The following is a 21,598-nucleotide window of genomic DNA, read 5'->3' on the forward strand; positions in this document are numbered from 1 at the left end:
GTACATTACGTAGTCGATGTCATCAAATATATTCATACTCTCCTGGTCTTAAAGAGATTTATTAGTCTTTTGATGGCATGCTCAATCACATGAGGGCAGTTGTTGAAGGGAGGGATCCCACACTAGCATTTCATGACCAGCACATTCAACGAATTATTCAAGATGTAAGATAGAATGAAGACCCCATTGTATATGGCAGCATGTGTTGTTGATCCCAAATTGTCTGCATTGAGGACTAGGAAAGTACCTCCCATAAAGGAAAGTAAGGTAAAGAATGGGATCATGAAACAAATCAGAAATATGTACAGTATTGATAAGACACAAATGTTATAGACTCAATGGGTCAAATTTGTCAGGCTTAGAGATGAATTCTATACATGTGAGGCTAGAGACAATGGACTCAACACATTCAATAGATTATTCAAGATATGTGATAAGATGAACATCTAATTGCACATGGCAACATATGTTTTTTAATCCAAGAGGTATACATCGAGGCCTTAGAGAGTAACTCCTATAGAGGATAGTATGCTAAAGAAGAGGTTCATGAAAGCAATCAAAAAGATTTACACTAGTGATGAGACACAAAGGCTACGACCTCAACAGGTCAAATTTGTAGGGCTGAAAGTGAATTCAATACACGTGTGGCTAGAGAGAATAGACTCGCCCTTTCCCAAGAGGACCCCATTGGATGGTGGTGACTACACACAGATGCAGCTCCTTTACTACAAATGCTTGCAATTTGCCTCCTTTCATAGATTACTAGCTCCTTTACTAATAAGAGTAAATGGTCAACCTATAGAGTCATCCCCTCTATTGCGAATAGAATAACCTCTAGAAGTGCGAAGAAGCTAGTTGTAGTCCGAGTACATTGTGTCCTCAAGACCAGATGTTCAACAACAGGATGGATGTTGACCTTAAGGATTCAAGACAGATTGATGAGGAGGTGAAAGCAGCATTTTTAGAGTCTCACTACAAGAGCCCCATTATTCAATGTGTGGTGATTACGACATATTTGACATTTATGACCTAGGCCAAAAGCTAAATGTTGAGAATGATTGTTTAATGATTTTGAATCTATGATACATTATGGAGTCAGATTTTAATTATTTCATAAATTTGCTTTACTTTTGTCTATAGACTCTATACAATGAACATTTGATGTTTGAAATTTAAACTTCTGAATTCTCATTATTATAGCTATGAAATTTAGTGTTTAAAATTCTTACTTTGAGAATGCCTAATTGTTTGCTAGCAACTATGTGTTGACGTGTTTGAAATCGCATTGCTACAACTCCATCCGGTCAACACAGAATAGAATGTACTCGCTAAGTGTCCTATCCTCTCTTGAGATAAGGAAATCCCTAATGCTGGTTTTGTTGATCAAAGGGGACGACCTCAAGGTTTTGATTGTCAGGTCTTGACTGCGGGATTACTCAGCGGTTGATGTGATTTGTTGGGAGCACAAGGGGACTTACGATTTGCAACAAGCTAGTCTGTTGCGATTCTCAGACTACGAAATAAAATCAAAAGGGAAGGGTTCAGGAAGCCTAAGGACAAGGACGATAATAGCTGATGTAGTGGGTAGACAGATTTCGATAAACCAGTTCTTGTTTCGCCAGAGATACCCTCACAACTAGACAAAAACGGTGCAAGCTCCAAGGGATGAAGGATTTTCAGACCGGAGACACTCGTTTTAGGCACCCAATTCTGGCGTAGCATAAGACGAACACCTGTAGTTGAACTAAGCACAGTTTGGGTTCAAACTAACCATGCACGGTGACCTACAATCAACAGACCCCCAATGGTATGAACCAGAAATGCATCAAAAACCCCTCCACACTTCACCATTAAAATCCCTGCACTCTAAAATTTAACCAATTGAAAGAAACCATGCAAACAGGATGAAAACAAGACAATAAACACCAAATCAATGTTTATATATTGATTTCAGCTGCCTATTACAACAATTTCTGCAGCATCTCTATGCTACTGCTAAGATCTAACCTATTCTACCTTCTAAAATCTAACTACAAAATTCTAACCAACTGTCTAACTATCTTAACAAAAATCTCTAACCCTTTACAAAAGAAAGGCCTCTGCCTTTTATCGTTTTTACAATATTGAATCAGAGGCTAGGATTGACCGCATCCAAGGGCTGCAACCTGCCATCCAAAAGCTGGCAGCCTTAACCTATGCCCATTAAACTCTTAGTCATCTATCCAACTACTATCCCAACTACCTGCCACTATTTGGATTCAATTTGAGTCTATCCGGTAGTTGGACATCACTATCCAAAAAAATATCTTACGCGGGACCCATAGGCGGTTTTTTCAATAAAACAGTTTCAGTTTACAAAAACTGAACTTCTGGAATTAAACCCAATCGTGTGCTTTTCCTAAGAATGCATGCTTTGTAGTATCCGGAGTGTTCTTCGGTCTTTGGTGGTGAACTTTAGCTTGTTGTCCGGCGGCACGCTTCCCAATGCCTGGTTCAAATCTCGCGCTCTTGCAGCGCGTTCCTACATCCTTTTCTTTTCCAGCTTTCAGTGTCTGGCTCCTGGTTTTTTGCGATGACGTCCTACGACCTACAAACGATCAATTTCATTTTAATAAATCAATTTGAAAAATTAAATAATTTAACTTAACAAATATTAAATTTTAATGTCATCTGGCCCGAGAAGTTCTTTGTGAGATGTATCTTGAAATGTCGTTTTCTCTTCGAATGTGAAATCTGATCCTTGGTCTTGATGGTGTTTGGGCGATCTGAATCCACTAAAGCTTCTTGGCTGACTGGCGAAAAAGTGATTTTGCCCTATTGTTCAATTTCGGCCTACAAGTTGGTTTTGAAAATATCTAAGTTTAACACCCCTTTCTGCATTGGCATTTTCGAGCTAAAAGCCACTTTGCGAACTTGGTTTCAACGATTTTACCTTTTGCTTCTATTCGCCGAACTTCGGCTCAAGAACCGTTTTTGCAAACTTGGTAACTTAACGCCTTTTTATTTTTAAAAGTTTTCCTTTATCTCTCGAAAATCGGCAAATATGAGGGTTTTGGATGGTTCTTCAAACTTTTAACTTTTGTGTTTAACCCTTAGGCGTCGAACTTGGGCGATTTGCTCTCCTTCAACAAACCTTCAAACTTCTTCGTTTTACTATGTTGCCGAAAATAGGGTGTTTAAAGCTTTTCGCAAGGTTTATATTTCGCAATTTTCCTCATTTATCAAACTTCGGCGAAATGCACCATTTCACAAACCTTTAACCTTTTCGCGATTTTCCTCCAGGTTGCGAAATTCGGGTTTTGAGAGCTTTATGCAAACTTAGAGCATCGCGATTTTACCTACGACATTGAAAATGGGTTAGTGATCTCTTGAAAACCCTCTTATACCGCGATTTTGCCAAACTTCGTGATTTCTATGCCTTTTGCAAAGTTTTAAAAATCGCGATTTTCAAATGGATGCTGAACTTCAGCGAATGAGGGGTTTTATGCAAACTTAGAGCATCGCGATTTTGCCTTATGGCGCGATTTCGGGGTTTTGGTCTATTTTTCAACTTTATTAAATCGCAATTTTAGCTTTACGCGAACTTCGGCATTCATAGAGCGATTGCAAGGTTTTGGTGGATTTTGAAAACTTTTAAAACATTGCGATTCTCCCTTGTGGCGCGATTTCGGCGAATGAGGGGGGTTTGCAAACTATTAACTTCGCAATTTATTTATCTTGCAAACTCTAACCTTTTTCGCGATTTCCAAACTTCGGGATTTCGGACGCGGTTTATAACTATTCAAATTTCCTTGCAATTCTCCCTTAATCGCCGAACTTCGGAGTTTTGGGCATTTTTGAAAAGTTTTTTGAAAAACTTTGACACATTACATCTTGAAGGGTAAGTAGGTTGTAGGAATAGGACAGAATATACTTAATTGGACTGAAAAATAGCTATAACCAAGCAATACATCAGAAGAAAACAAGTACTAGTGACTACAATATACCATGAGAATTAGACAATTGCTCCCATTGAGGTCAAAAAGATACCATATGATAGTTTCCAATAAGATTCTATTCTACTACTCTATAACAACTTTAGCTAAATATGAATAGGAATGTAATGAAACATATCACATCATCACTATATTCCACATAACGAAAACCATTTATCTTCCTCAAATCATCAACAACTAGACAAGGGATTGGCAACGAAAGGTTAAGGATTGTCACCTTTCTGACCTTTAGACTAAGACATCCATAAGAATCTTTGCATTACAGTAAAACAAATTTGACCACTATACCTTGTTGCAAGTTCATAGTGTCAAGGATATCGTGAGCCACCTTTGTTGATTTAACCAAGAATGAAAATTATCCATGCCATTTGATAGCCACAAATTTTCCATAAAGCTAACTCCATATTTCTCTCATGACCACATCTTCTAAGTAGTTCGTGTTACATACAAATCCATTTTGTGCATATCTTGCAATCATTATAATCCCTAGCAATGCATATCTTTAGGCACTATGTCAAATGTTGGTCGTAAAATGGGTTTTGTACTGCTTGTTAAGCTACGTTGGTTAAGTATGTTAGTGTCGTCGAGGGTAGTTGTCTGTTGCACGACGGTTCCCCACGGGTGGTAACCGCAACCCTCGACCGTGTCTTTATATATGCTCTTGTACTTGTTGGAGACACGAATGCAGAGAATGATTATTGTACTAGACATTTTGGCATTAATGAAAGCATTGCTCTGAGTTTCTGGGTACTATTCTATCCTATGGTTATCATCTGACTGTTGATATGCAATATTAATAACACACCCCACGGGGTAAACATCTGGCGTCGTTGTCATCTGAATTTGGGTAGCCACAGAGCGTGAATGGCCTACGGAGGATAATGGGCCAGCCCATTGGCAATAGCATCGAGGGGGATGATCGCCGACTGAGAGAACTTTACGAAGGGGAGAACGCATTAACAGGCGACTTCGTGATCCATTTCCAAGCGGCTATAGAGACTTTCGTACAAAAGGGAGGCTAGACAGGAAGAGGTACCCGAGGGTGTAGTCTATGACGCTCTCAACGTCAATCCGGCGGCAAATAGGTTGTTGCACCAACTCCCGCGTCTCCTAGCCCAAGCAACCCTTGCCCACCAACACCGAAGGGAGGAAACCCAGCATGAGGAGCGACGCCAATAGGTCCTTCGGGACTACGAAGAAAACAACCGTCGCTGGGAAGAGGAGCGTAATGGCAAGCGACGACGGGAAACTTGAACCTTGAGCCTCAGGAGCAGAATAAAGAACACTCCTACATTATGTACAGGAATTAATGCCCAACTTATTAAATAAGGATAGAAATAAGAAGGCACAAAGTGAGGAGTGGGAGGCTGCACAGAGAGCCCTAATTCTGGAACAAACAAGTAGAACGTAGACGAAGGCTGAGGCAACTTGCCGAAGGACGACCTGTCGAAGGGTTGCCCAAAGGGAACCAAGGAGGTCTCACGGAGGGTGCAAGAGCAAAAACCGAAGGAGATTTCTACGTGTTGCCAGAACACCGTAGGGTGAGAAGCTACGAAGAATTTTTGGAGAAAACAAGACTACGAATAAATCTGGTCGAAGAGACCCGGGATCAGTTCAGGAATTTATCCCTTACACAGTGCACAAAGAACCACCGAAGGGAGCGAACAGACGACGAGAGTGAGAACGGAGGGGAGGGCAACCGTACGACCGTAGGTGCGGAGGAGGCACAGGCACACGGCAAGCAGGACCCCCTCTTGGGACCCATCACACCAAGCACAAGGGTACAAACCACCGTACCTCCAGTCACTCAAACAGCAAACACCACCGGCGTAGGTGGGAGTGGTGCAGGTGCACGACAGGTGACACAACCTCCATCAATGGCCAATAAACAGAAGTTGTCGAAGTTCATCGGCGATAGGAAGGAAGATCCCGCCCACCATTGCTGCACTTGCGAAACCATATGGTCAGCAAACGGTGTTACCGACCAGGATGAATGGGTAACACAATTTCCAGCAACCTTAAGTGGAGTGGCCATCAATTGGTACTCCAATACAGATAAGGCCAAAGTCGGCACATGGCCCAGCATGAAGGAGTTCGAGATAGAGTTTCGCCTCCTCAGAGACGACAATGAAATAGTAGCCGAAATCTATGGCACAAAGCAGAACAAGAACGAGACGGTCCGAGCCTATAGTCAGCGGCTCAAGGAATTGTTGGGGAAAATGGAGAGTCAACCAGAGGATGGGTTGAAAAAGAGATGGTTCGTGGAGGGACTGAAACACTCCCTCCAGAAGAAGATGAGAATTGTTCCACCAACCTCGTACGAAGATGCATATAATACAGCGATGGATCTTGAGAGCGAGACCAAGACATCCAAGAAGAAAAAGAAGAAGGATAGCTCGTCCGAGGATGATGACTCTTTTGAGGGACGCAGTAGCGATGGCGAGTCCGGCAAAAAGGTGCAAGCCCTGCAGAAGGACATGCTGAGGATGATGAAAGAGCTGAAGGTTATGAAGGGAGGTCCGAGGAAGACCGACGAAGGGGAGCTTTGGTGCATGGAATGTAAGACGGACAGCCACACAAAAGGCTCTTGCCCAAAGAAGGCCTATCGTGATATATGCCAGTTGATGGGGTATCCCACCAGGGAATGCCCCTACAACATGAAAACACGAAACCAACAAGTATTGCTTACATACGAACAACCAACTACATCGGGCGGTACCGACAGCTCCCAAGCGAACAACAATGCAACATCGGGAGGCTACCGAGATAACCGGTGAGGAGGACGAAACAACAAGAACAACAATAACAATACAAAGAGCCAGATCCAATACAACTCCAAAGGCTGACGGATGATACAATGCAGAGCGTGCAGCCAGTGGGGGCACTTCACCCGAGACTGCCCGAAGGGAGAGGCCACACAATATTTGTGCAAATGGTGCGGACCGAGAGACCACGAAGACGCCACCTGCCCGAAGTCCGGCGTCAACTTGCTCAATATCGAGGAAACCAAAGAAGAGGAAGTGTTGGCTGTAACCCGCGCCCAAGCCAGACAAGCAACGTGCCCTGACCCGGAGACGGAGAAGCGAAGGGTATGGGAACCACAGGAAGAAATTGAGAAAGAGATATGAGAGAGGGCGAAGGCAAAGGGTACGGCGGGTACTTCCGGCCGATCGGAGGCAAAGGAGGCTATACTAAATCAAATTTTCCTCCTCCAAACGATGCCTCAATTACGAATGGCATTGCTGAATAATCTCTCCCAACCACGCACCAATACCAACCACCGCACGGATGTTCCTAGGGGGTCTGCAATAGAACCCAAGCTGCTGGTAGTTAACACTGGAAGGAACCTAGCCATTGTGGAGATGGGTATCCTTGGCACCATTCTAGCCAATACCATTGTCGATGGTGAATCGGGAGTCAATGTTCTTCCAGAAGAAACCTGGCGGAAGCTTGGGAAGCCGACGTTGTGGCCATCTACATTCAATCTACTGGGAGCAGATCAGCATGGAATCAAACCCATCGGGACACTGATGGGCCAGCAAGTTACCATCGGGACGCAACCCTTCATACTGGACTTCGTGGTAATCCCACTAAAGAAAAAAGGGTATGATGCGATCTTAGGGAGAGGGTGGTTGGTGGCAGCCAAGGCCACCCACAACTGGAAGAACACTCTATCTATGGAGAATGGAGGAAGGAAGTTTATAATAGACCTTGGGACTCGGTTGGTTAGTGAGGAACTGGCATCATCTTCGGAATCAGAGGGTTAAGGAGAAGGCGACCTGAGGGACGAAGGACGGGGCTGCATGGAGCCCAACGACAAAGGGATTCTCAAACTAGGAGAGTGCTCCGAGGATGAGACGAGGTCATTGAACGGGCTCTTCCACTGGCAGATGGAGGATTACGAAATGTTCCAGAGCTACAAGCTCGAAGTAGAGGAACCAAAGCAAGTAACAGAGGAGGTGTACCTGTCGGAATATAGAGAATATTGGAAGGGAGAAGCCCATGTGAGTGACACCACTGCACACCAGTTCCCGAAGGAAGAACCCATCAAGTATCAAGAGGTAAAATTGAAGGAGACAAACCTCGGTGACGTAGATAATCCCAAGATCATTCGTGTCGGCAACGATTGGAACAATGTGTGGAAGGTCGCAGCCTTCAAAATATTTATTTTTCTTCTTCTCCTTATGTACGAGAAGGAGACTGTGGTCCCTGTAGAATTTATAGTTCCAGGTCTTTGGATGGCCATTGAAAACAGACTTGCCATCAACGGGTCCAAATTGAAACCCTACCACGAGAAGCGCGCAGGGGACCCGAGAGGCCGGAAGGACACCCGAGAGTTCGGAGGGGGACCCGAGAGGATGGAAGGGGACCCAAGAGGCATGGGATCAAAGCGGGAGACTCTCGGGTGAGGCAAACTGAGAAGGATGAAGGGTGATCCCAGAGGCACGGGACTCGAGCCGAAGACTCTCTAGACAATCAGATTAGGAAATTAAATTAAAAAAAAAAAATTCGATGGCCACGGTGGAACTGCTGTGCGTTGGGACCACCGTCGGGGAGTCCCCGTACGGTGGAACCACCATCGGGGGGCCACCGTACGATGGAACCACCGCGGTGAGACCACCGTGCAGTGGAACCACTGTCGACGGAGGTCACCGGCAGTGGAATACCACCGTAGGCCTGAAGGAGCACGGCGACGACGACAGTTTAAAAAAGGGTGAAAGGAAAAATACCACGGCACGGCAGGGATAAACAATGGTGATGGCATGTGAAAAGAAAAATGTGCCGACATTCAAACAAGCATGCATTTAATTTTTTAAAAAACGACGACCAGATTGAAAAATCATTTGGAGTCTGGAGCCAGGACGCTGAAAAAATTAGTGGAGAAGAAGGTTTTTGGCATCTTAAAATATCACAAAAATGATGTGCGCCATGCACTTCCGTGTGGTTCTGAAGGTTGATGTGCCCCTTGACCCCACTAGGGTGCTGCCCTTGACCCCACTGGGAGCACTGCCCCCTGACCCCCCCAGTTTATTTTTGAGCTACAATACACTTTTGAGTTGGGCGAAGGGCATCAAAGAAGCCACGGTAAGTGTTGGGGTTGTTCCGTACTGTGAGAAAGAAGCCTGAAGCTAAGCATTGGTGGGGAAGCCATAAGTCGTAGAGGGAGACGGATTTGGAGGTTGCGAACAAACAGAGTTTGAGGAAAGGCATTGCAAGAACGCGAAGTCGTACGACACCAGGGAGTTATTCAATTCATTTATTAGCCTTTGGGGAGTGTGATGGAGGATTTGAGGCGTCTCCTAGCCTTTGTGCCAGAGGGTTGTGGCACTTCCAGGCATGAATGGTACGCTTTGAGGAACTCAGAGTATGTCTCGGCTGCACGTGAGGTTGCCTTGGTGGATGCACAGAGGGCTCGGGAGGAGCTGACCACCAGGTTGGAGGCAGTAGTAGAGTGAGACTTAGCTCAGCATAACCAGGAGTTGGATGCCGAGAGGGCAGCGCGGGTGGCTATCGAGGACAAATTGGCTAGGGAGACTGTATCATTTGAGTAGTAGTTGGTGGAGGCTGAGACTGAAAAGCATGTTTTGCAAACAAGTTTGGTTTAGGCACAGGAGGACTGTGATGTCAAGGAAAAAAAGAACTGCTTGCGGAAGCAATAATGCTGAAATCCACACTTGAGCATCGGATGGTAGCAGAAAAGGGTTTTCAGGTGAGGACGTAACAGGTGTATGAGTTTCGGGCTCGACTGGCGTCAGCAGTTCCTACATCTTCTTCATCGGCAGTGCAATTACCTCCTTCATGGACACCCCCTCAGCCCCTTCTTCTCAGTGATTTTCTTATTGTATACAGTGTACTTCATCCCCATTTTGTTGTGTTAGTCCCGGATTTTTGTCCTTGTCGTCCGGAGACGACTTTTCTTAGGGGGGGGGATGATGTTGGTCGTAAAAAGGGCTTTGTACTACTTGTTAAGCTATGCTGGTTAAGCATGTTAGTGTCGTCGAGGGTAGTTGTCCGTTGCATGACGATTCCCCACGGGTGGTAATCACAACCCTCGACCATGTCTTTATATATGCTCTTGTACTTTTTGTTGGAGATACGGATGCAGAGAATGATTATTGTACTAGACATTTTGGCATTAATGAAAGAATTGCTCTAAGTTTCTAGTTACTATTCTATCCTATGGTTATCATCTGACTGTTGATATGCAATATTAATAACACACCCCATGGGGTAAACATCAAATAATCTACGTACATTATCTATGCTTCTGCATTTTACATACAAAATATGGCAATAGAAACTAACAATCTTGGTACAAGTATTTTGGTACAAGTATTTCTCTATCTTTTTGCTATGATGGATGCTACCATTTTGGTACAAGTATTTGTTTCTAGGCAGACCCTGTGAACTACAAACACTAAATATGAGAAAAGCCTCACACTAGAGTGGCATCGATCTTTTAATAGAATTTCAAGAAGTACATTTTACCAATGATCTTGGGAAGCAACATCACAACTATATTACAAAGGTCCATAGGTGTTGCTTTGTAGCTAACAAAGATGCATACAAGGGTGAATTTGTACTAGAAAGAACCTAGTACATCACTCATATAAAGCCAAATCACATCAAGGCTACATACCAACACTAAAGAAAATGTGTTGTTCCACTTTGCATTGTTGTGTTTTTTTGAATTCCATTGTTGATAATGTGAAGTAATCATTCTTTGAATCCAAACTAGGTATAAAAAAAATGCTCCCATTCTTCTAACAATAGTTAATCAGCTAGTTTCATTGTAGCATTGAACAAGTTGTAATGTCCCCTTCCTAATTTGACCTAGAATTTTCCCTAGAACCACAACTGCAACAAATTAGAGTTATGGCTACATCTTACCAAGTAAATATTTCTTTAAATAATGACATCCTTGATTTGAATCCTACAATCATATTCATGTACTATCAATAATATTATACAAGCATATAAGGGTTTGAAGAGACATGATGGGTTCACCTGAAGCTATTTCTACACCAAGCCCAAGAAAGGATGTCTACCACAACACTCTTGCTTTCTTGGCAGTTTGTACTTTCTTTCCCCATTCATGTCTCATCTTCCGGAAAATAGTTGTCGTCTTGTGGGGTTAGGGGGAGGTTGTAAGGGGTTACTTAACTCTGTAAGTGCCCTCTTTGTCCTAGGCCGCAATGGTCTTTCTAGGATGGCCTACTTCCAAGCCCACTCACCACCCTTCTCTTACACCTCAGGCCCTTCCTCTTGTTACTAAGAATCATCAACATATTAACACACACATGCATATATAAATAATGGATTGACAAATATATGCGAGTATCATACATACATATAATGGATTGACAAATATATGCGGGTATTATTTATACCAAGGAATGTTGAATGTAATGATTAGAATGAAATCTCTCAAATCTTGTTTCTTGATCGACTGGTTGTAACCTTGACTGATCTGATGTTTGATGTTATTGTTTCAGTCTGTAAGTCCTGGAGGATTCGATCTGCTTTTGTGATTGATGTTTTGCTGATGTGCTGATTGTTGTTGATCTGTAGAATGTCTTTAGGAATTGAATGCTCTTGACCGATTTCCCTATCGATGACAGATTCTGATCTAACCTTTATTGCTATTATGCAATTGCTGATGCTTCTGCCAATTGAATGGACTGCTGTATCTTAATTTCTTCCTTTTTCCTTCTGTATTCTCCCATCGTGGCCGTTTACCTTTATATCTTTGTGTCTCTTGAAGAGAGACAACTCTTGGTGGTTGCTGTCTGTTGTGACGTTTTCACACATCGCCCCATTGCAAATGGGGACCCATGTTTTTTGCTTTTTAGGGTTTGTTTTTTTAGGTTTTTTAGGGTTTTGTTAGTTAGCCTTTGCATTTTGAGTGTCGCCCAGGGGATCACATGGATAGCAAGTCCGGCTTGAGTGAAGTCTGGAATGTCCTGAAAATTTGGCTAAGTCTGATGTCCTGATCCTGAAATTTGACTAAGTCTGGAAACTGAAAAACCTCCAAAAACTAGATTTTGCAATATAACTCCTGGAGGTCTGAAACCACTCTCAAACATCCTGAAAGTATATATGGAATATAACTTAAAGTATAAGTGAAAGAAGGAAATGTCACTTATACTTAAATGTTATATTCCATAAAAATTATCCTGATAGAGAGTGCGAAAAGTCAAATTTCGCTCGTGTCCTTCTCCAAGGGTCCAAAGCGAAAAGCGCTCCTGTCCCTCTCCAAGGGACCAAGGCGAATCGCTCGTGTCCCTCACCAAGGGACCAGAGCGAAAATGCTTAGTTGAGCCATTCCTGACCTTGTTTGGACGAATCGAGACATCAAAGGCATGGTGAAGGACGAAATGAGCATGATAGAGCATCCAGACTTGATCAAAAACAACGAAATGATGAAGTTTTTGCCTAGAGGGTCAAATTCGCTCTTGTCCCTCACTGAAGGACCAGAGCGAAATTCTTCATAAGGTACGATCTGGGCAAAGATCAAGCAAGTTTTATGTTTTAAGGCAAGAAAGGAGATGAATTGAACCCATTGAAGACAAATTGAAGATTATCAAACGTCAACAAGGGACCCAAATGCCCAAGTTCGCTCCTGTCCCTCTCCAAGGGACCAGAGCGATTTTTGTCTTAGACAAATTTCTTGCCAAGTTACAATGAATTCCAAGGCATGGATGAATGAAAGGGGACATTACGAGACCGTTGAAGATAAATTTGGAAGCTGACGAAGTGTGATGGAGACTACAAGTACAAATTCGCTCCTGTCCCTCTCCAAGGGACCAGGGCGATATAATGATTATATTGCCTTTTCCTCCAAGTTCAATCACTCCAAGTCAAGGTGAAGGGTGGCGTGGACGTTTTAAGGCATCTCATTGAAGAACAAAGCATCAAAAATTGCCAAAGATGAAGGATTTGCACCAAGACATCTAATTCGCTCCTGTCCCTCAGGCAGGGACCAGAGCGAAATTCCTATAAAGGCCAGGATTTTGAAAGTTTATCAAGTGTTAAGTGATTAAGGAGAATCAAGGGACTTCATTTTACGCATCGAAAGCAATGGCAAGTTGAAGAACGCAAGAACAAGCTCAAAACCTTGAAGTTCGCTCCTGTCCCTCTCCAAGGGACCAGAGCGATGTTTATCATATTGGCCAAATCTCTCAAAAATCACGTGAAGTTAAGGTTTTGCAAAGTGGTAAAAGGTCCGAGGCATGATTAGAAGATGATATACAAAGGCTTCAAACGTTAAACGATCACCAATTTGTATAAAGAGCCTATATCGCTCCTGTCCTTTGGACAAGGACCAAAGCGATTTTCATTAAAATACCCATGTTCCTTCAAAATCATGGCAAGGCAAGGGTAGGCTAAGGTCAAGGACGTCCTTTGGAAGACAATGAACGAAGAACGAAGATCAAGTGTTTGCAAATTTGAGCCAGGACACTAGGATCGCTCCTGTCCCTCAGCAAGGGACCAGGGCGATATTTGCCAAAACACATGATATCCTTTGAAGACCACGTCAAAACAAGGTTGTACAAGGTTTTAAACATCATTTGGAAGGCGATACAAAGGGAGATGGACGTTAAATATTACCAATTTGTGCTTGAAATGGAGAAAACACATGGATCGCTCCTGTCCCTCTCTAAGGGACCAGGGCGATATCACCACAAAAGGACATTCATTTGCAAGAACAAGTCAATCAAGCTTGAAGGACCTAGTGAAAATGGCAATACCAACGTAAGGATGAAAACTTTGAACGTCAAAAACGCAAGGATCAAGACTAAGTTGATGGATCGCTCCTGTCCCTCAGTCAGGGACCAGGGCGATGAGGTTTGTACTCTTCCCAATTCTCCAATTTTGGCGTTCAAGCAAGTTTTGAATTTATTTTAAATGCTAAATCCGATAGGTCTTGAAAATTTAATTAAGTGGCATTTAAAAATAACGCATAACATTTATTAATTAATTTTGCCTTTTAAAGGCATAAAGTTAATTAATTATAAAAATAAGTTGAGCGCTTGAGTTTATTTTATGAAGGTCGGCCCTTGTTATTTATTTAAAAATCATTTTAATTGCCTCATTTTGGCAAAAGTCGGCCTAAATGGTGGTGAGAGGTGTGAGCGCTATAAAGGGAGGAGTAGTTTATTTCATTTTCACATCATCATTTATCATCTCTCATATGCGACTTGGAGAAGGCAAAAGAGGAGCGAATTTCATACAAAGGAAGGGCGAAATTATCATTCAAGAGGAGGTGCGAATTGTGTTCAAGGTGCGAGTCTTATCAATAGGAAGACACAAGCATTATCAAAGGAGTTCGAGTTTCAAGTTAGGCAAACTTGCCAAGGACATTGAAGAACACATCAAAGATTCAAAGGATGGCGAATTAATAAAGAGAACATTCATTATCCTTCAGGATCAAGTCAAAGGCTTCAAATTTTGATTTTTGCTTGGGCAAATTCCTTGTTTTGCATTCTAGAGTTAGCTCTCAACTAAGGTATGGCGATATTTGTTTTATTGATTTTGAACGTTGATCGTCATAGCTTAAATTTTGAATTTTGAAATTTTGAATTTCAATAAGCTCAGTCGTTTTTAGGAAATGATTAATAAAGGACTTATCATTAAGTTTCCTAAAATTTGCTCTCTAATTTATGTTATGTATTGCAAAATCATGGTACTAATTTTGAAATGTTGTGTAGGCATCAAATGGAGATCTCTTCAAGGAAAATCAAGCCGGATCCGGGACGATCAAGCCAGGACAGGGGCGACCTCTCTCAATCCAGCGTTCCAAGTACATCATCATCTTGCAAATCAAGGACAAAAGGAGTTAGGACAAGAGTTAATTAAAGATAGCCTCTCAACGACATCAAATTGAATATCTAGCAAGCTACAAGTGTCAGATGAGGTGGCATCCCAGTCATCACTCCTCCAGTCAGTGCGGTCCACCTCAGCATGTCCAGATTCAATGTACTTAACTCATGGAAGGTGGCACAAACTCCGATGTACCTACCCCGGCTATCCATTGGTCGATTTTTCTAGAAGGGACATGTGTCCAAGAAATACAATTTTATCATTGGTCAAGCATTAAATGTTATGTAATGGTTGTAACAAACCCTAATTAGGGTTTTCATTGTTGAATCTTGGCCATTGATCTTGAATTGATCTATGCCATCAAATTGTATTGTGGGCACTATATAAGCCCAGGCATTTCATTTGTAAAGGCTAATTAGCAATTGTTAGAGATAGTATGTAAATAGTTAGAATAGTTAGAGAATAGTTGGAAGCAATTAGAGTAGAATAGGAGGACAAGGCAAGAAATTGTTGCCATTGATTGTAAACAAACTCCATTTTCATTGAAGTAATGGTGAAATATGTCGTTTTCTTGCAATTTGCATGGTTTCTTGTTGAGTCTTCAATCTTAGATGGTAGATGATTAGATGAATGGAGGAAATGTGATTGATTGATGGTGGAATTCGTATATCCATACTACTAGCAGTTTGTTGATTGCAGACTTGCCTTGCGTAGTCAACTGGAATCGTTCAGCTTAAGCTCAATTTCAATTTGTTGCCTCTTCATTGATATGCATCAACTTGGATGGTATCTATGCTTGCGGTGATGATTTGAACATCATAAAGCTTCCCTTAGGAGATCGCACTAGTCTTGTGTAGATGTTCCATTGATGTCAAAACAAGATCTAGTTAGAGTTTCATCAAAAATCAAGTCATTGCTCCTACATTCTTAGTATTAGGATTAGATCCTCTCTTCACCCCCATCCTTTTTCCATTTTTTTAATCTAAGTTAGTAAGAGCTTGTGTTCTAGCAAAGTAGATCGGAAATTCAATCACCAAATGTAAGTCCCCTTGTGATTCCAGCAAATCACATCATACCACGGCGAGCTTATCCACATGTAGAGACCCTACTAAAAGGAACCTTGGAGTCTACCTAACTGATCCTTTACGCGAATCTTCAGCAGTTAGAGACTATTTTCTCAAGAGAGGATAAGATACCCTTAGGTATTTTATTCTGTGTTAGGCTGTGTACAAAATACACGTCAACACTGTCCCAATAGGAGGGTTACACCCTTTCCTACTAACATTTCTTCATAACCCTAACTAATCACTCTTTAAGTGATCTTTAATTGTTAGTAATAGATTGCTATGATGTTGTCTCCTTAATATTAATTGATACTCCTTCCTAAAAGGGAATTGCTGTCATTGCACTGTCCCTTCTATTAATTGCCGTCCAATTTATGGTTCTTATTAGTCACTGACCTAAGGAGTGACTTCTGCTCATTCTAGTGTGTTGTGTTTGGAGATATTAATCATCTCCTACCTTGAGGAATTTCCAGATCGCCGCCTTCGTATATTATTTTCTGGTATTTCTAATTCCAGTTAATCTTCTCTGCTTCTGCAATAGATGCGCATGCCTTCCTTTTTCTTCCTTCCCCCACACAACATATATATATATAGATACACTTTCAAAACACCCCTTTGCCCAAAGGAGGTGACCTTTCTAAAGAGGTCAGCCTTGTTTATTAATAGCTTTAATTTTATTTTAATCTTTCCATGTCGGCAGGCACCAAGGGGTCAGCCCATTTAGAATTAAATGCAAATTTATTAAATGCTAATTCATTCATTTTGAGTAGGCCCTATCACTTTAGGCACTCAGCATTATTACTTACTAATGCCTGAGTCGGCCCTATCATATTTATTTCATTGCTTAAATTATATTTATTAAATCTGTGATTAGTTTGTCTAAGTCTCCATGGCAGGGGCATGACACAAGTCCAAGTCAAGAGTCAAAGTACAACTTCCAAAGCTTTCTTTCCTCTTTTTGCACCCTATAAGAAATTAGGGTCCTGAGTGTGCAATATTCACCTCCATTATGGGCAATGACATGATTATCAATAGAAAAAGCAGAGACCCACATTTTTACAATTCTTATTACTTTATTGATTTTCCATAAGGCCAATCACTAACAAGATTAGGAACCATCTGAAGTGGAATGGATGGACTTAAGTCTATCTGGATAACATGCTTCATAAAGGAAGAAATATTTCATCATGAACAACTAAGAATGGAACAATATCTTGAAATAGTTTGTCTCTAGGCCATCCATTGCCTTCTTCAAACAACTCCACCAATTACACCATTATATTCTACTCCAAACCACAACAATTTAAACTACAGGCTTTAAAAAGATCTCAAGGCTCTCACTTACCCCTCTAAAGAGACACAACTATTAGATTTTCTAATGGACTTGATATATTTAATAAAGTAGACTAGAAAGTATTCAAGGGCTATATCATATGCCCTTTGATAAAGGACATTATATATTAATTAATAAGATCTATGATTATTTAATAATAATTTTAAATCATTTGATGTACAATAGATTAAACTATGTATATTTATATTTATAATTATATCTATTTGTTCAAATATATATATAACGAAACTCTAAACATTTAATTCTTATTAAGGTCCTTTAGTGTTACTAATTGTGATTTGAAAGATTATGCCTAACTCATAATGTATGATGGGTTTGTGTTTCATGGTCAATGCAAACACAATATTAGTTAAAAAATAAGAAGTAATTGGGATATGTTGTATTACTTAAAGATATGATGCCAGGAAGTAAATGTTGGTCATCGATCTAAGAGGAGTTGATGAAAATGTTGGAAATAATTTATGATACAAATCATTCCAATAATTATGGCTAGAATTTTTATTTGTCAAAGCTTTTACCCAATCACCATAATGTTCAAGCATTTCAAAAGAGAGGTATGGCTCAAGATACACCTTAGTATGATTCAAGCACATTGGAAAATATATTTTTTTGTGGAGGAACATGCTACCTTTCTATTATGGGCTTACATCTATCTATCTATATAGTACGTTATGGTGAGTTAGTGGTAGTTAAATACAAAAAAATCCTTGACAAAATGTATTTTAGCAGCAGAAGAAGCCATTGGAGGGAATTTCATGAACATTTTAGGAAAAACTAAGTTGCAAAGTACACAGGTTCTACCTGCTGCACCCACAACCAATTCGCCTGGGTCTGGGTTCGTCAGGTTATATGCCCAAGGTGTGCCCCAAATGCACCAGGTTACCTGTGGGTACACGCGAGCATACTCAGCACGAACCAGCAGGTCTTGGGGCTAAAAAGCGCCCAAAACAAAATAAAAAAAAACATTTTTTTTCTTTTTTCTTTGTTCTTTTTTCTTTTTGCATTGAAACCCTAAAACACCCCTAAAAGCATCATTTCACCTTAGATAGAACATTTTGCTCTCTTCACTATCTCTTTTCTCATTTTAGCACTTTGAAGGGCACCTGGTTTTAAACAACATTAGAACAAATAAATTTTACTCTGTTCCTCCTGCAATATTCTGACCAACATGTCTACATGATTATCTATGCCATTCAAAATGTGTGTTAGAATCTAGTGTGAGTATCATCATGATCATACAAACCAAACAACTGAGCTATGTGTAAATGGATTCAACTGTAGATAGTACATTTTAAATCCAGCGAGTCAAAGGAACAAAAGACAGAAAATCTCAGTAAACAACTGACTACACTCGGAGAATGGCATCTTAAAAAGATTACCATGTAAACAATTAAGCTTAAAGAGATTAGGCAATTTTGCCTTGAGCTGAACTGATATGCAATTTCCATTGTATGACTAAAGTGGAAACCTGAAACTCTGATGTGATTAAAAAACAATTAATGAACTCAAAGCTGTCAAGAAGAAAGGGACGGAAAGCAGTAAGCATGTGGGCTTCAATACACAAAGAAAAAATCACAACTCATAGAATTATCAATAGTTCACTTTATGAGGGAGCACCTAAATTTAGTAATTGTCTCTTAACAATTGGAAACTTCAGTAAAATTATTCCAACCCTTATGTAACCCAGAATTGACATTAATTAAATGTTGGTAACTGCTTACATATTTACACATGCGTGGAGAAATTAACAATAATAGAGATCAAATGAACAGAAAAGCAACAAATACATAAATAAACAGAATATATATGTTACAATCCAATACAACAGCTATAGAAGCACAAAAGAAATGAAAACTTACTCTTAATTTTTTTGCATTTTTGCAGAAGTTTTTAATGGCAGCATTTGGAATGGAATCAGGATCCCTTCCAATATTCTTTAGGATGGTTCTAACTCTAGATTCAACAGCAATGGAATCTGCTTCAGCCTTTGCTTGATAAACCTTTTGCAAGTCTACATAATACCTGTCAAGACAGTTATAGTGGCAGTAAACATAATATAACAATATTTCTGTAAATTTCAATTTCAACTTTTCTTCAAATAGTTATGGCCTGAAAAAAACCAAAGTGGTGTTTTGAATCTGCTTACTCTGTTAAGGAGGTCATATCAGGAATCGATCCCTCAAGTGGAACCTCCCCCTCGCCTTCATTTGCAACAAATTCCTAGAGAAAAAAAGAAGACCACAGAAGTTTAAGCATCAACTTCAATTGCATCATATTAACCCAGCTAAAAAATAGCAAATCAAAAATTTACACAAATCTCTGCCTATTGCCTATTTATACCCCAGTATTTAAACAAAACCAAAATTGAAACATGGATCTCCCTTGACAATGGGTTAAGGAATGATAAATCTTAGAATCTGTGTGGCTTGGCACATGAGAAGCTTAATGTGAGATGCCAAGCCGAGCAGGAGAAACATCTATGACATTGCACACAACAAATCTCACAGTTCATGATGTGCTTAGCAGGAGTAACCCTGGAAAGATTAGAGGAAAGATTTGATAGGTCGAGTAGCACATGAGGCACCTTCAGGCCTGTGTTGATGCCCTTGCTCATGCTGTGAAAATACCTCTTCCAACTGAACCAGCTCCCAGATCTGTTTCTGAAGATGTGAAATATGAGGGTATCAATCTGGACTGCACGTGACCTATTATCTTGAGAAGTTTGGCTAATGATGAACATGAATATTCAATCTGGTTAAAGAATATGCATTACTAGTTCCCTTTTCTAAGGCTGATTCTCAACCTATTAGAAAGCATCCTGTACTTTCCAAAATTTCCCAGCTGTTTCAAAGCATAAATTAAAAGACACATGTTACGACATTTTTATTTTTAAATGGTTTTGTGGAAAGTCAGGTTTTGCTGGGTTGATCTTTCTGTTCTACCCATACCTTTGCTCAAATGGCATGTTTGAGTAATTTTTAAGACACAAATCATAAAAATTGAGAGAATTGAACAGAGTACGATAGATATTAAGGGACCCTAAATGCAAACGAAGTGACCTCTCCTTGGCACCTCCTCCTCCTGTGTAATCATACTGTGATGGTATATATAGGTTGTTTTTGAAGATATTATCTGCTTCTGACCTTTACCTGAAAGAAAGACAGTTTAGATAATGTGAATCATGTGGCTGCCTACTACTTTAGTAGCAGAGGGCCATGGAGAATTTGTTGAGTAGAATTTCTTCTTTCCATTTCCATTGTTTTCTCTGAAGAATGAATGAAAGAAAATCAGTTTGATCCTTACTTTTACTTGATGATGATGATATGAAACTTCAAGTATGGAAGTAGAGAGAGACCATTGTTTTAGTTCTGTCTGACAGATTTTGGCAAGAGAATGTACTGCTTGTTATCCCCTTTTATCCTTAAACTGCAAGGTGCCAACTTGATCTAGATTTACTCAGATTCTCTTTTATGGAGAGAAAAATATCCCCAAAATGGCACAGCACAATGTTAGGAAATGTTGCGAGAAGTTTGGTCATCCTAGGTATGGCTGGGGACATCTAAAGCATCCCATGACTGTCCCGGAGACTTCAGGCATCTTGAACAGAAAAGGGAAATTTCACATGTTTAAAAAAATACTGAATTTATGAAAGAGCAAAAGTTTAAAAATTATAAGGCATCCCAGACATGCAGGTTTAGTAGAACTGTAAATGCTTCAATTATCCGAGCAATTCTTATTGCATTATGCCTAGAGTCTAAGTCACAAGGTTTGAATTCCAATTCCAATTCAGCGACTATAAAATTCGGATAAAGTTCGACAAGGGTAAAAATTCGAAAAAAAATTCGGTATAAAATTCACCTTATATAAATTTAATTTATTAAAATATTAATAACATATTGTAAGAATTTGTTGAAAATAGCCAAGATCAAGAGCACATTGAATAGCACAAAAGTAAGACAAATAGATTTGATAAGAATAAACTGTATTATAATCAAGATGCAAAATACTGATCAACTAGATCATCAAAAATTACATACAATGTAGATGAGCCTTCTTATAAAGGCAAGGCCATATGGATATTTGAGCACACAATCATGACATGGCTCAATGAAAAACAAGGGTAGGTAGGAGAAATAATAAAGTATTCCACAAGAGGTGGATCACCCACCGAAGGTACAATGTAACAACAAGATAAGACCACAAAAGGTGGAATTTCTCATACATGCATCATCCCTATGTGCACACCCTATGTGCACACTTCCCTAAGTGTCTCATATCCAAAATACTATGAAATACATTACCCTAAGTCAACTTAAGTAAAGTATAATTATGAGACATAATTTACACCAACACCCCCCCTT

General features: G+C 40.4%; 1 protein-coding gene across 4 annotated transcripts in view; it reads right to left on the reverse strand.

Annotated features, from left to right (window-relative positions):
• Window positions 1–21,598, reverse strand: part of LOC131076289 (NEDD8-activating enzyme E1 regulatory subunit AXR1) — a 165,616-nt gene that overhangs the window by 69,357 nt on the left and 74,661 nt on the right. For all 4 annotated transcript variants that reach the window (XM_058013405.2, XM_058013408.2, XM_058013406.2 and 1 more), the window contains exons 9-10: window positions 19,384–19,457; window positions 19,097–19,259 (exon numbers count right to left, since the gene is read on the reverse strand). In XM_058013405.2, the coding sequence (XP_057869388.2) occupies window positions 19,097–19,259; window positions 19,384–19,457 (237 nt within the window). The remainder of the gene's footprint in view (window positions 1–19,096; window positions 19,260–19,383; window positions 19,458–21,598) is intronic.

The sequence above is a fragment of the Cryptomeria japonica genome, chromosome 4, assembly GCF_030272615.1.
Source record: "Cryptomeria japonica chromosome 4, Sugi_1.0, whole genome shotgun sequence".
In the NCBI taxonomy this organism is placed as follows: Eukaryota; Viridiplantae; Streptophyta; class Pinopsida; order Cupressales; family Cupressaceae; genus Cryptomeria; species Cryptomeria japonica.